At 38.0% G+C, this 17166-nt stretch overlaps 1 protein-coding gene across 1 annotated transcript in view; it reads left to right on the top strand.

The window, feature by feature from the left end:
• LOC149803966 (uncharacterized) overlaps positions 1-17166 on the top strand; it is a 61008-nt gene that overhangs the window by 37581 nt on the left and 6261 nt on the right. The window contains exons 14-17 of the mRNA XM_089953794.1: positions 4934-5118; positions 5485-5666; positions 6619-6685; positions 16124-16221. Of these exons, the coding sequence (XP_089809920.1) occupies positions 4934-5118; positions 5485-5666; positions 6619-6685; positions 16124-16131 (442 nt within the window). The 3' untranslated portion in view covers positions 16132-16221. The remainder of the gene's footprint in view (positions 1-4933; positions 5119-5484; positions 5667-6618; positions 6686-16123; positions 16222-17166) is intronic.

Genomic DNA, 17166 nt, shown 5'->3' with positions numbered 1-17166 from the left:
CTTCGCTGAGTCGAGGGAATTTTTCATGCAGGTATCGGAATGCTGGCAAAGTCCGGTCAATGGCTTTCACGAAGTTCTTCATCAAACCTAGTTTGATGTGAAGGGGTGGTAGCAAGATTTTCTGAGCCTCAACCAGAGCTGGGTGTTGGATATTCTTCTCTCCAATGGCTACATTCTGCCTGTGAGTCCATTCCTTCCTCATGTAGTGCATTTCCCTTGCTCGTCTATCCCACTCGCATAAGAAACACATGTATTTTGTATATCCTTACTGCAGTCCCATTAAAAGGGCAACTACCTTCAAATCACCACAGAGGTGCCAGCTGTACTTGTTATACTCAATGGAATTCAGTAGCTGCCTTAAGTTATCGTATGTCTCTTTCATGTGGACAGCATACGCTACTGGAATAGATGGAAGAATGTTTCCATTGTGCAAAAGCACAGCCTTGAGACTCAGTTTCGAAGAGTCCACAAATAGTCTCCATTCTTGTGGGTCATGAGTGATTTTTAAAGCATTCATGAGGCCCTCAATATCGGAACAGAATATCAGATTACTTTCCTTTCTGAAGAAAGGCTCCAATTGCTGGTGGCGCTTTCGATATGCAGTAATTGTGACATCTTCTTCTAGAAGATTCCATTGTTGGAGTCTTGATCCTAGCAATTCTGCCTTGTTCTTTGATAAGTCCAAATCACGAATCAGGTCATTTAGTTCTTCCTGTGTTATTCTGTGTGGGGTTGATGATGCACCACAGTGAAAATCTGGATCACTGCATGCTGATGGACCAGGAGAAGAACAGGTCGACTCACCTTTGTCTTCGTCAGATGAATCAAGAGAATATTCTGCTGGAGGTTCTGGAATAGGAAGTCCCTCACCATGTGGAACTGGTCTCAATGCAGACGGAATGTTTGGGTAGACTATTCTCGACTTCTTTCGCTTCGTTATTCCGCCGGAAAGAGGAGGAACCAAGCAGAAGTAACATTCATTTAGGTGGTTGCTTGGCTCTCTCCACACCATTGGGACTGCAAACGGCATTGATGACCTTTTGCAATTCAACCACTGTGAAAGCTGTGTTGTACATGTAGCACAGCATATATGCGGAGCCCAAGGCTTGTCTTGGTCACCAACCTTGCATCCGAAGTAAAGATGATATGCCTTCTTCACTTGAGAATTGATACTTTTCTTCTGGTTGGCAAATGTCACTTCCCCACAAATATAGCAAAAATTGTCCGCGGTATTAACACACTTTCGAGGCATTACTGTTCTTTATTGTACGTAAATGGATAAAATAATAAGTTTTATGTAACAGTAGCTTGAACTGTCTCGCACAACGTCTAAAATATTTTAAATGCTGAACCTATCTGATTGGGCTTTATATAGTACACTGCTTACGTCAGCTTCAGCAGCCGCCTGGCATTAGTATAATAGGCCTACACATGTATAGTACACTGCTGACGTCAACTTACTTCAGCAGCCGCATGGCATTAGTATTGCATTGCATCAGAAAATGATGCAATCAACTGTGGATGATGTGAGCATGATGGTATTATGCAATGTTACATCATTATTCCGGATGTTGCTGCAGTCCTACTGGAGAAATTTACACAGTGAAACATAGAAAATGAGGTATATGAATATCTTCAAAACGAGAGCCAATACAAATTTTTCACGGTTATATTCGTGTTCGGCACACCAAAATACTACAGATTAGGGCCTTTTCAAGTCAGTAATGATTTCACTGTTGACCAGTGTTAGTTGCTGTTGGACTTGTAAGTATGTATAGACACTAATTATTTTACTTTAGACGACTTTGGTTTTTACGGGATGCGGTCTTCGATGTAGTAAAAGTTGTCTTGAGTCAGCAGGTTGGTTAGCATTGATCAGAGTCGGCATTTTAGATAGCATTTAAAGTTGTCAGCAGATCAGCTAGTGTCGATAAGTCATCAGATCATCTGTTACTGATATGAGTCCACACAACAGCTAGTGTTGATAAGTCAGCAGATTAGATATTATTGAAAAGATTTTCGAATTACAGTAAGTTTAAGTAAGCATGTTCAGAAAACGAAATGGTCATGGTCAACTGTAATTAAATAACGCAGATGGGTGATATTAGACCAACTGGTTTCCTGTAAGCCATTTCCGGGTGTGTGATATTAGACCAACTGGTTTCCTGTAAGCCATTTCCGGGTGTGTGATATTAGACCAACAAGTTCCTATAAGCCATTTCCGGGTGTGTGATATTAGACCAACTGGTTCCTATAAGCCACTTCCGGGTGTGTGATATTAGACCAACTGGTTTCCTGTAAGCCATTTCCGGGTGTGTGATATTAGACCAACTGGTTTCCTGTAAGCCATTTCCGGGTGTGTGATATTAGACCAACTGGTTTCCTGTAAGCCATTTCCGGGTGTGTGATATTAGACCAACTGGTTTCCTGTAAGCCATTTCCGGGTGTGTGATATTAGACTAACTGGTTTCCTGTAAGCCATTTCCGGGTGTGTGATATTAGACCAACTGGTTTCCTGTAAGCCATTTCCGGGTGTGTGATATTAGACCAACTGGTTTCCTGTAAGCCATTTCCGGGTGTGTGATATTAGACTAACTGGTTTCCTGTAAGCCATTTCCGAGTGTGTGATATTAGACCAACTGGTTTCCTGTAAGCCATTTCCGGGTGTGTGATATTAGACCAAGTGGTTTCCTATAAGCCATTTCCGGGTGTGTGATATTAGACCAACTGGTTTCCTGTAAGCCATTTCCGGGTGTGTGATATTAGACCAAGTGGTTTCCTATAAGCCATTTCCGGGTGTGTGATATTAGACCAACTGGTTTCCTATAAGCTTTTTCTGGGTGTGTGATATTAGACCAACTGGTTCCTATAAGCCATTTCCGGGTGTGTGATATTAGACCAACTGGTTTCCTATAAGCCATTTCCGGGTGTGTGATATTAGACCAACTGGTTTCCTATATGCCGTTTCCGGGTGTGTGATATTAGACCGACTGGTTTCTTATAAGCCATTTCCGGGTGTGTGATATTAGACCAGCTGGTTTCCTATAAGCTTTTTCTGGGTGTGTGATATTAGACCAACTGGTTTCCTATAAGCCATTTCTGGGTGTGTGATATTAGACCAACTGGTTTCCTATAAGCCATTTCCGGGTGTGTGATATTAGGCTAACTGGTTTCCTATAAGCCATTTCCGGTTGTATGATATTAGACCAACTGGTTCTTATAAGCCATTTCCAGGTGTTTGATATTAGACTAACTGGTTCCTATAAGCTATTTCCGGGTGTGTGATATTAGGTTAACTGGTTTCTTATAAGCCATTTCCGGTTGTGTGATATTAGACCAACTGGTTCCTATAAGCCATTTCCAGGTGTTTGATATTAGACCAACTGGTTCCTATAAGCCATTTCCGGGTGTGTGATATTAGGCTAACTGGTTTCCTATAAGCCATTTCCAGTTGTGTGATATTAGGCCAAATGGTTCCTATAAGCCATTTCCGGGTGTTTGATATTAGACTAACTGGTTCCTATAAGCCATTTCCGGGTGTGTGATATTAGGCTAACTGGTTTCCTATAAGCCATTTCCGGTTGTGTGATATTAGACCAACTGGTTCCTATAAGCCATTTCCGGGTGTGTGATATTAGGCTAACTGGTTTCTAATAAGCCATTTCCGATTGTGTGATATTGGACCAACTGGTTCCTATAAGCCATTTCTGGGTGTTTGATATTAGACCAACTGGTTCCTATAAGCCATTTCCGGGTGTGTGATATTAGGCTAACTGGTTTCCTATAAGCCATTTCCGGTTGTGTGATATTAGACCAACTGGTTCCTATAAGCCATTTCCGGGTGTTTGATATTAGACTAACTGGTTCCTATAAGCCATTTCCGGGTGTGTGATATTAGGCTAACTGGTTTCCTGTAAGCCATTTCCGGTTGTGTGATATTAGACCAACTGGTTCCTATAAGCCATTTCTGGGTGTTTGATATTAGACCAACTGGTTCCTATAAGCCATTTCCGGTTGTTTGATATTAGACCAACTGGTTCCTATAAGCCATTTCCGGTTGTGTGATATTAGACCAACTGGTTCCTATAAGCCATTTCCGTGTGTGTGATATTAGGCTAACTGGTTTCTAATAAGCCATTTCCGATTGTGTGATATTAGACCAACTGGTTCCTATAAGCCATTTCTGGGTGTTTGATATTAGACCAACTGGTTCCTATAAGCCATTTCCGGGTGTGTGATATTAGGCTAACTGGTTTCCTATAAGCCATTTCCGGTTGTGTGATATTAGACCAACTGGTTCCTATAAGCCATTTCCGGGTGTTTGATATTAGACTAACTGGTTCCTATAAGCCATTTCCGGGTGTGTGATATTAGGCTAACTGGTTTCCTGTAAGCCATTTCCGGTTGTGTGATATTAGACCAACTGGTTCCTATAAGCCATTTCCGGGTGTTTGATATTAGACTAACTGGTTCCTATAAGCCATTTCCGGGTGTGTGATATTAGGCTAACTGGTTTCCTGTAAGCCATTTCCGGTTGTGTGATATTAGATCAACTGGTTCCTATAAGCCATTTCCGGGTGTGTGATATTAGACTAACTGGTTCCTATAAGCCATTTCCGGGTGTGTGATATTAGGCTAACTGGTTTCCTATAAGCCATTTCCGGTTGTGTGATATTAGACCAACTGGTTCCTATAAGCCATTTCCGGGTGTGTGATATTAGACTAACTGGTTCCCTGTAGGCCATTTCCTGGTGTTTGATATTATAGCAGCTGCCCCCCTCCCATGTAAGCCATTTCTGATCGCGTATACTTGAATATTATGTAAATTCCAATATTAGGTACATGGGTAAGTCCATTTTAGAGGAACTACAGCAATAGAATAGGTTGGATGCAGATTTAAGGCGTGACATGTGCAAGTCTCTCTCTGTTACAGCAGTGAAAATAAACGACGGACCAAATACATTTCCCGGACCCTGAATCCGGAATGGCACGAGACTGTGGTTTTTCACAACATCCATCCGGAAGAATTAAAGTACAAGACCCTGGAACTGACGGTCTGGGACTATGATCGATTTAAAGCAAACGATTTTCTGGGAGAGGTTGTCCTTGACCTTGCAGGTAAGTTTTTTCTCTGTCATGTGATTTATGTCAACGTCATTGGACTGGTTTACAGATTTTCCCTTGCTTGTTTATAATCAAACTATGGCAAGTCGCAAACGAATTAACTATGTGGTCATTTAATTGTTATTGTTATTATTATTATTATTACTATACAAGATGGTCTTGTTGGAGTTATGACTCTTTACAAAGACGAAAGGTTTGCCTCTGGTTCAGTAAAAATAAAGAACTGAACGTTATAGGTATTTATTATTTGTTGATTTAAATATTAAAGACAGGTTTTAAAATATTTTGTGTCTTTTAAGAAAAGATCGCTATCATAGCATGCGCAGTAGTAGTTCTACTCATAGCTATTTGCATATGCAGACGAGACGTATCTCGATGACAAACCCTACTGGTTTCCTTTGTGTGACCATGACGACAGCAGAGGCATGGAACTGCCCAGACCAACGGTGCTACCGCCAAGCGGTGATGGACCATTCAATGGCCAGAATACAAGGTCTCCGAGGGCAAAATCACGAGACAGATTAGATAAAAATATCCAGAGTGTAAGTGAACGTCCTGATTGTGCTCAATTTATATGTATTTGTTTAACAATTCTTATAATTTACTAATTGTAGATTGTCAATTCCAATATATGGTCGATTGATTGATTGACTGATTGATAATGTTTGCCGGTACTGTATAGCATTTATTTCTTTTTTTTTCCCCAGGAGATGAATATAACTGATATGTCTACGCCTGTGTATTTATGCATATGCGGCTTTTTATTATAATATTATATTTTAGGCTTTATTGAAGATGTATTAAACATTTAATTTTATCTTTCATACAAAAATGAGGTCTATATTGTTAACTGTATTAAACTGTATATCTTATTTTTGCAGAGAAACATCCCAGAATCTGACGTCATGCTCTTTTTATTGGCCTATCAATTAGTACCTGCTATGATTCCTAAAGTAGACTGAATCATTCCGCGTATATTTCCACCTGCTATGATTCCTAAAGTACACTGAACCATTCCGCGTATATTTCCACCTGCTATGATTCCTAAAGTAGACTGAATAATTTCACTTATATTTCCATTAGCTGTAATGTCATGGAGTAAAGAATTACGAACACTAAAAGCTGTTTAAAAGCGACTACCTGACTTGTCGATAATATTTATACATCATGGAAAACAATGAGGTCGACACAGCGTAACCTGTGATTAGTGCCTGTCAGATCTCCGCATGACGAGGTCTGTGACATAATGGCTTGAATCAGACCGCCCACATAGAACTCGTCCTGAATGGCAAATGTGTATATCAAATAAATGTGGCACAAGTAAAATGGAATAAAAATACGCATAAAATGAATAGACGGGTAAAGTTTTGCGGATGCTTTTTCAAGAAAATATAAATTAAATCTTTTCTCCAATAAAATCATTAAGTACCTGTGATATATACCACAGTCCGAATAACACTTTAACTAAGTATTTTATTTGCCTATATTCTATAGGGTCCGCCCAGAGGTCACGGACTTGGAAGGCGTCGACGGTCTTTAGGAACGTTAACGGACGTAGACAGTATGTATATTGATCAAATCTCTCCCAGAGTTCACTGCGCTTAGTTCCATACATTTCTTTCAATACACGTATCTCGTTGTTTTGCAAGACGCTTGTAAAAAGCTGATAATTCACATTCATAATTAATATATTTAATATAATTAATATATTTACCATTTCTTCTGATTTATTTCGCCCATCCATTTAATGGTTAAATCAGGAATATATTTCTAACTAAATATTACGTAAGCTATTTAGGTCTTTTCATTTTGTCAAGAGTTCTACGTGGTGATTAACTACAGGTAATTGGTCAAACAATATACAGCACGTGTGACTTGGACAGAGCTAAATGAAACAGCACAGTGAACTCTGGGAAAGACTGATAATGACCCATAAATAAAGTGTGATGTGGTTTTCTTACTGCAATTTCCTTTGTTCTAAAGTATACTCAAAATTTGCGAGTTTAATGGCTTATTACAACTTAGCTTCGAAAAGAATTGCATAAATAATTTTCATCGCTTGAAGTAAATATTGAGATCATACGCCTTGTGCTTAAAATAGTCTTCCTTTGACGCTTGCATAACTTTCTTAAAAACGTATTGTTAGCAACATTACAATTGCTGTCTTCCTTGAAAACCATCTATTACCGCCTGCATATAGTGCCAGCCACTCGAAAACCCACTAGTACCCTCTTCATTTCATCAACTACTCGAACATTCACTATTAAGGCATGCATTTTACCAACTATTGGAAAACCCACGACTACCGCCAGCATTTCAAAACATACTAGAACACCCACTGTTACTGGTTGAAATTCATCAACTATTCGAAAACCTTATATAACCGTCAGCATTTCGTCATAGACCTAAAAGCCCACTATTACAGTCAGTATTTCAACAACTATTAAAACCCCACTGTTGCCACCATTATTTCATCTCCTATTTAAACACCACTATTATCGCCAGATTTTCATTACCGACTAGAAAACCCTATACCGCTGTCAGCATTTCAACTATTGGAAAATCCATTATTTCCCGCTAGTATTTCATCAGTTTCTCAAGAACCCAATATTCCCTCCTACATTTCACCAACTTCTCAAAAACCAACTGTTTCCGCCAACTACTCTGCTATGTACGGGTCATTTAGATTGAATCATCAATTTATATTTTCCTCTGCTCTTGTAATTTTTGGGTTTTTGTTGTTGCTTTTTATGCTGGCAAATCAGAAATCCGACATTCTTAATTCCTTATTGTGTCTCCTTTTTGTTTCATCGTTTGAAATACCACACATTTTCTGTAACATCAATCGACACCATAACTATAATGATCGCTGTTACATGTCAGTCAAAGAAAACAAGACCCACCTCCCCGTCTGACACGTACGAGATTGGTTTGAGCATTTGTCCTAATATGATTGGTAATTACCATTATCATTAGGACCAATAATGCACCAGTCTAAATGCACGTTTAATTGTACATTAGCCTATACCGTTAGTCACGTGACAAAATGTATATCTTGTGTGTCCCTTCGCTTCCTGTCAATGTGCTTGCGTGACCATATGACTGAGATGTCCATCCGTTGCTAGTGCTCCTTTCAGATTGTTCTTGTCGGGTTACCTCAGTCGGAACATCTCTTGGGCTTTCTACCAAATTCCATCTCGAAAAACTCTGAAGGAGAGATAAAACATCTAAAGGTATAAATGGTGGAGAATTGGTCCCACACTAAAATATGTCGGACAAAATAGAACCATGTCAGAAGCTCTATAATAACTTTATGGAATTATTTTCCACCAATGCATTAAAAAGAAAGTTCCTTTGTGAGTTGTTGTTTGAAATAAAGAACTTTGTGAATGTTTCGACCAAGAATAAGTCATCTCAGTCGATCCGACGTAACTAAAACGCAATGATTGTGAGTGGAGTACCCATGACGTCAATTAGGAGTAAGGTACATGTATATGCAATGACGGCTACTTTAGAACTTCTGAGATCTTTTTCCGATCATTGGCGGAAAGTCCCGAGCGTGTTCCAATTGGAGGCTGAGCTCATAGGTCTACATGATTTCAGCCTACCAGATAAATCAGTTTTGTCTTCGACAGAGCTTGATTTAATATCGCTACAGATCTACCAGCTTAAGTATCAGAAGCTTCTGGTGTAAATTGTCTACAGTTTTTAATCAACTGTCAAATATTTAAGCAATTCAGATTTCCTGATTTAATAAAGAAATTATTATAATTTTCCCAGATTTTCATTAATTTTCAATTATTGACCCCAAAATATACAACCTTTGTCCATGACTGAACTAATTTGTGTCTTTGGTGTTTCTATATTGTTTGATTAATTTATAAGCTTTCATTTTTTCCAGCAGCTGACTAGTAACTCAAGTATGCATCGGAAGAAGATTATTACTTCTGATTGCATATGACCATTCAAGATTTTTTACTTCTGATTGCCCGTGAAAATTGAAAATTATTATTTCTGACTGCCTATGACCATTCAAGAATACTACTTTTGATTGTATTGGTCCATTCAAAATTATTGCATCTGATTGCACGTGACCATTCAAGATTATTACCTCTGATTGCATATGACCATTCAAGGTTATTACTTTGGATTGCATATGACCATTCAAGGTTAATATTTCTGACTGCATATGACTCGTCAAGAGTATTTCTAATTGCATATAACCATCCAAGACAGATTATTTCTTCTGATTGCATATGACCATTCAAGGTTATTACTTCTGATTGCATATGACCTTTAAAAGTATTCCTTCTCATTTCATAAGACCATTCAAGAATATTACTTCTCATTGCATAGGACCATTCAAGATAACTTTTGTGGTACAATTTGAATAGGGAATATTATTATTCAAGTAGTCGTTATTTTTTGCTGCATATGACCATTCAAGAGTATTATTTTTTACTGCATCGGTCCATTCAAGATTATTCCCTCGGATTCCACGTGGCCGTTCAAAATGATTATTTCTGATTGACTGTGACCATTCAAGATTATTAGCTCTGATTGCACGTGACCATTCAAGATCATTACTTCTGGTTGCATATGACCACTAAAGATTATTACTTCTGATTTCATATGACCATTCAAGATTATTACTTCTCATTGCATATGACCATTCAAGATTATTACTTCTCATTGCATAGGACCATTCAAGATAAATGTAGTGCTACAATTTGAATAGGGAATATTATCATTCAAGTAGAAGTTATTTTTTGTTGTTTTGCTCTCACGTGTTTTAATAGGAGAATCTGAAAGTTTAGCATCCGGGTTCTAATCCTGTTTGAGTTTCGTACAATTATGGAAAGAAAAGTGTCAGTATAATTATAGATGTGTCTCTAGAATACTGCTTCTTGTCTAAACACTACCAAGTTTATATTTACGTTGTTGGTGTTGTTTCTTTTGTCTTTCTTGCAATAACACTGCCATAGTCAGTGTTGTAAGAACCATTTTGTTTTGTTTCGTTATCACTGTTGTATATGTTATTTCGTTCGAGAATTAATCACATAGGAAAGATTTGTCCTACTGCTTTTGCAAATCATTCAGACTAATGTCTGACGATCATGGCTTTTATCTTTTTCTATTGCTCCCATTCCGTCTTATGCCAAGAACTTGATTGACGGAACATAGAGACACATTTGAAATCATATTCAGTGTTAATATACAATAAGGATCTAAATCTTGTTTGTGTCTAAACATGTTAGACACAGATCTAAATATTGGTTGTGTCTAGACCTGTTAGGCATATATCTAAATCTTGTTTGTGTCTAGACCTGTTAGACATAGATCTACATTTTGTTTGTGTCCAGACCTGTTAGACATAGATCTACATTTTGTTTGTGTCTAGACCTGTTAGGTATAGATCTACATTTTGTTTGTGTCTAGACCAATTAGGTATATATCTAAATCTTGGTTGTGTCCAGACCGGTACGGCATAGATCTAAATCTTGTTTGTGTCTAGACCTGTTAGGTACAGATCTAAATATTGGTTGTGTCTAGACCTGTTAGGTACAGATCTAAATGTTGTTTGTATTTAGACCTGTTTGGCTTAGATCTAATCGTGTTTGTGTCCAGACCTGCTAGGTACACATCTAAAGCTTGGTTGTGACTAGACCTGTTAGGCATAGATCTAAATTGTGTTTGTGTCCAGACCTGTTAGGTATAGATCTAAATTTTATTTTTGTCCAGACCTGTTGGGTATAGATCTTTTTTGTGCGTCCAGACCTGGTAGGTACAGATCTAAATCTTGGTTGTGTCTAAACCTGTTAGGTACAGATCTAAATCTTGGCTGTGTCTAGACCTGTTAAGTACAGATCTAAATCTTAGTTTTTTCTAGACCTGTTAGGCATATATCTAAATCTTGTTTGTGTCTAGACCTTTTAGGCATAGATCTAATCTTGTTTGTGTCTAGACCTGTTAGGTACCGATCGAAATCTTTTTTGTATCTAGACCTGTTAGGCATACATCTAAATCTTGTTTATATCTAGACAAATTAGGCATATATCTAATCTCTTGTCTGTCTAGACCTATTAGGCATAGATCTAAATCATGTTTGTGTCCAGACCTGTTAGGCATAGATCTAAATTTTATTTTTGTCCAGACCTGTTGGGTATAGATCTTTTTTGTGTCCAGACCTGCTAGGTACAGATCTAAATCTTGTTTGTGTCTAGACCTGTTAGGTATAGATCTAAATTTTGTTTGTGTCTAGACGCATTAGGTATATATCTAAATCTTGTTTGTGTCTAGACCTGTTAGGTATAGATCTAAATTTTGTGTGTGTCTAGACCTGTTAGACGGATCTAAATCTTTAGTGGATTGGTGTATTGTGTCCCAGCCTGACTCATGCCTTCTTGGTATACATTTACTTCTATTAGTCTCTTTGCATATGTGGTGATGGTGACGCCTAAAAACTATGGTCAAATGTTTTGATATTTTCAGCGGTTCCAAATTCCGCTAACGGACACCAGAGCCAGATTTTGCATTATTCGATAATGATTAAAAGAAAACCGCTAATGTATTAGACACTGTTTTCTTCCACTAATATGGCACGCTTCAAAGTTAAATTTTTATTTTTATTTTCCATTTTTCCGACGGGTTAAATAATAATAATTCCGATTGTTATGAATCGACATAGTTTTCTGCAATATGACTGGTTATAAACGGTGACGTGATACTGATCAGGACTCTTTAAACATCGATAAACTCAGCGGACTACTTTTGGTTCCTAGTTTCCAGGTAATTTTATGTGTAGTTTTATCTATACCCACGCCTTACACCTTAATAATAAGAAGCCCCCACCCCTCCGTGATTTCCGATCAGAATCAAAATATGCAACCCTCTGATTGAAAGCGCCGATTAGAGGTTAGAACAATGTCATCAGACAATCATTATTACGTTCCAACACCCACCCTTTTGCCAAAGAAGGCATATGGCAGGCTTTACAATCCAATCCTCAGACATTACATTAAAAATGGACATGATTTGCTTTTGAAGGATCGAAATATGTGGAAAACTAAAACAACGACTCCTAAAACAAAACATGCCATAGACAAACGTAACGTTGACAAAGTAAATATAGCCTAGTTTAAACAGCAACATCCGAAAAGAATTTATAAAAATGAACATACCAGGTTCAATAGATCCCTGGCATGACCAGCTCGGATGCAGTACCCTATAATACTATTGAAAGTGTCGACGACTTCTGGCTTGCGAAGTTTAGGCTATGTATTATGGGGCAGCGAAGAGGATACTGAAAGAAAACCACGAGCCACCTAAAAATTTAATATGGTAGGTGCGAATAAAGATTTATTATGTTTGCATATTTATTTTATGGAGTACGACGGGAGGATATAACCTGCTCTGTTCATGCATGATGGAAGTCAGACCTGCCATGATAGGCAGAATGTCATCTGTTTTAAAATTTTCATTAAACTACAGGTATTTGGATATTTCTGTACCAATTGGAAATAGCAAACAATGCCAAATATAGATGGCGTGCGATGCCAAATATAAAATGAAATAAGCCCCATTGTCAGTGACGTTCGATGGATATTATACAACGAATCTCTGATACGTCAAATCCATAATGGATGTTAAAACGCGGGTAAGACTCTGGTTAACATACATAGGAGGCAATATGTAGAAAACTTTACTTCAGATGATAGCGATAGAAGTCTGACATTAAAGGTGGACACCCGTTCTAACCAGCAATGTCGTATTGGGCTTCTTAAATCTATGTACGCTTTGGGAAACCTGTGCTGTTAAAAGTGTTGGCAGCGTTCTGAAAAACCTGCACGTACAGAATACCAGTTTCTCTTTGTCTTGAACTGACTCCTAAATAGTGCTATGTATATCTATATTATATGTTTAATTTTTGTCCACGATTGTACATTATGTTTAGCATCAAAAACCATTGTTAGTGGTGTTCGGGTATTGTTTGAGTGGAATCATTTATTCTAAACATTATTCATTGGAATTACAAAGTGTTCATTGACATTTTGGACTAAATCACTATTTTGAGATCATTCTGTAGTCAATCAAGGACATTTTCGATTATATCATTTTAATGCATCAAGATTTGGCACATCATCTCATCCAATACTACTGGCACATCAGTACATCCAATATCACTGGCACATCAGCACATCCAATACTACTGGCACATCAGCACATCCAATACTACTGGCACATCAGCTCTTCCAATACTACTGGCACATCAGCTCATCCAACACTACTGGCACATCAGCACATCCAATACTACAGGCACATCAGCTCATCCAATAATACTGGCACATCAGGTCATCCAATACTACTGGCACATCAGCACATCCAATACTACTGGCACATCAGCTCATCCAATACTACTGGCACAAAAGGTAATCCAATAATACTGGCACATGAGGTCATCCAATACTACTGGCACATCAGCACATTCAATACTACTGGCACATCAGCGCATCCAATCAATACTACTGGCACATCAGCTCATCCAATGCTACTGGCACATGAGGTCATCCAATACTACTGGCACATCAGCACATTCAATGCTACTGGCACATCAGGTAATCCAATACTACTGGCACATCCTTACATTCAATACTACTGGCACATCAGATCATCCAATACTACTGGCACATCAGCTCATCCAATAATACTGGCACACCAGCGCATCCAATACTACTGGCACATCAGGTGATCCAATACTACTGGCACATCAGCGCATTCAATACTACTGGCACATCAGGTCATCCAATACTACTGGCACATCAGCTCATCCAATACTACTGGCACATCAGGTCATCCAATACTACTGGCACATCAGCGCATCCAATACTACAGGCACATCAGGTCATCCAATAATACTGGCACATCAGGTCATCCAATACTACTGGCACATCAGGTCATCCAATACTACTGGCACATCAGGTCATCCAATACTACTGGGAGATCAGCGCATCCAATACTACTGGCACATCAGGTCATCCAATAATACTGGCACATCAGGTCATCCAATACTGCTGGCACATCAGGTCATCCAATACTACTGGCACATCAGCGCATTCAATACTGCTGGCACATCAGGTCATCTAATACTACTGGCACATCAGCTCATCCAATACTGCTGGCACATCAGGTCATCCAATAATACTGGCACATCAGCTCATCCAATAATACTGGCACATCAGGTCATCCAATACTACTGGCACATCAGGTCATCCAATAATACTGGCACATCAGGTCATCCAATACTACTGGCACATCAGGTCATCCAATACTACTGGCACATCAGCGCATTCAATACTGCTGGCACATCAGGTCATCTAATACTACTGGCACATCAGCTCATCCAATAATACTGGCACATCAGGTCATCCAATACTACTGGCACATCAGGTCATCCAATACTACTGGCACATCAGGTCATCCAATAATACTGGCACATCAGGTCATCCAATACTACTGGCACATCAGGTCATCCAATACTACTGGCACATCAGCGCATTCAATACTGCTGGCACATCAGGTCATCTAATACTACTGGCACATCAGCTCATCCAATACTGCTGGCATATCAGGTCATCCAATAATACTGGCACATCAGGTCATCCAATACTACTGGCACATCAGCGCATTCAATACTGCTGGCACATCAGGTCATCCAATAATACTGGCACATCAGGTCATCCAATACTACTGGCACATCAGCTCATCCAATAATACTGGCACATCAGCGCATCCAATACTACTGGCACATCAGGTCATCCAATAATACTGGCACATCAGGTCATCCAATACTACTGGCACATCAGGTCATCCAATACTACTGGCACATCAGCGCATTCAATAATAGAATTCTTACGGGAAACTCTACTTTTGGACTTGTGATAGAACTTTTAGGAATATTTTGGGATTGAATTCACAATAATATAAGTTTCTGTAAATTTTTCACTTTTTATTCTAGAGAAATTAATTATTTGTTCACTTTTACTAAACTTTGCGTTTACTTTTTCCGTTACTTAGTTTAAGACCATATAGTCGTAACAATAATCAATAAATCAAATAATAAAAGCGAATTTCTAAACTTAGGAAAATCAGTGAGCTTGAGTGATTTTATAATACCAGGAAAGCCGTTGATGACTGATACGTACATACTTAAGCCAATGTTATCAGACGATGGACGAATGTCCACGCATTACAAGTTTGATGGACAGTGTTCATGAAAAAAGACAGAGGATAACATGAAAACATATTATGTGCATTTCACTTTATTTCTTTCCCTTATCTATGTATGACTAACGTTTTTTTTTTTTTTTTTTTTTTTTGGGGGGGGTGGGGTTATTTTTTAAAATTGAATCTGTTTTTCCTCTGAAACAAATGAAAGTTGGGATTATGGCATTACATTATTTTGTGTGTGTGTGTGTGTGTGTGTGTGTGTGTGTGTGTGTCTCTACTAATAAGATATAATTCTACAATACTTTGCACAGTTATACGCTAGAGTAAAGAAACATTAAATGAGTCCGAGGGTGGAATCAACCGTCGGTCAGAGGAGACAATATATTTATACAGACAGGCGATACGGAAAGCGTGGCATATGCACGTGTTAGCCATATGTGGATCACATGCTATCGCTCTCCTATTGTTGCAATAGATGATTTGTGTCCGACCAAAAACCTATTTTACCTCACAGAAAATAGCGAGCCCAATAAGAAACAAAGCAAAGGTAATTAAATATTAATTTTAGTTCTCCACATCGGGGTCTTCTATCACGAAACAAGTGGAATTTAGTAGAATATTTGCGTTTATGGTTAGTAAGGGTTATTTGTTAGAGGTTTAAGTAATTATTAGCCGTAAAGGAAATTTTCTTCGTCTTAACCTAACTTATATTCTGTAGCGAATACAGTTTTAAGCCGATTAAAATAACCAATAAACATTTTTCTTTTTACAGAAGTGTGACGGCAGAAGTCTTAACGAATCCCTGTTGACCAAAACACTTTTTGTGAAGCACTGCATATTCATTGAAAAGCAACGCCGGTTATGCTGCCGGTAAGGATGATACGAATTTAGAAAATAAAATCTTCTCAAAGGGTACTTCTAAATACGGGAACATATAAATATAAAAGGAAATGTTTTTTTCCCCATAAGGATGTGAAAGACGGTGCGTGAAGTACATGTGATGAAAATCACTGCAAAGGAAATACAGAAGTAGGCGATTGTTCGAAGAAACGGAATTTGCACTTAAGTAAATGCATTAACTACACTTACACTTAACTTATTCGTAAGTAACTACAGTATAATCTTTCCTCAACCAGGTGCTGTTTAGACAAGATAATTTATAGATAGTCAATATACAAATACTATTAGAATAACCTTATCATGATCAGAAATTTAGCACGTTTACAGGGGAATGTGAGTTTGGAGGGATTGGTTTATGAACGTTTCATTATATTTTCGATTATATATTTTTTTTTTGATTTTATATTGATATGTATTTTTGTAACCATGCTTAAACTGAATGTTGTTTTTTAATTTTTTTTATTCTCATGTCATGAATGTTTAACCCAATCATCATCCGTGTACACACCAGTAACTTATGTTTTAAGGTTCTATATGTGTAAATACATGAATATAAATATTAATAATGAGGACTTTGTATAGCGCCTAATCTTTAGCTCTAAGCGCTTTACAACATTAGACAACACCTATAACATAAAACAAATATATAATTATATTATTACACAAAAAACACCATGAAATTAAAAAACATAAAAAACATGCTGAAAATATTTAAGGTAGTGAACAGTATTAGGTCTTTAAGTTTGTTCTTACAGTCGAAATAAGTGAGTTTTAAGAGCACTCTTGAATGGGATCACTGTGTCTTTGTGTCGAAGTTTAGTGGGCAATTCATTCCACGTTGCTGGGCCCTGGTATGCAAAAGAACGCTGTCCATATGACTTCGTTTTCACAGTGGGAATAATGAGGATACGACTG

This window comes from Sinohyriopsis cumingii, chromosome 3 (genome assembly GCF_028554795.1).
Source record: "Sinohyriopsis cumingii isolate HCF-2022 chromosome 3, ASM2855479v2, whole genome shotgun sequence".
Classification (NCBI taxonomy): domain Eukaryota; kingdom Metazoa; phylum Mollusca; class Bivalvia; order Unionida; family Unionidae; genus Sinohyriopsis; species Sinohyriopsis cumingii.
Note: the sequence above shows the minus strand (reverse complement) of the source record. Positions and strands in the feature narration are given on the sequence as shown.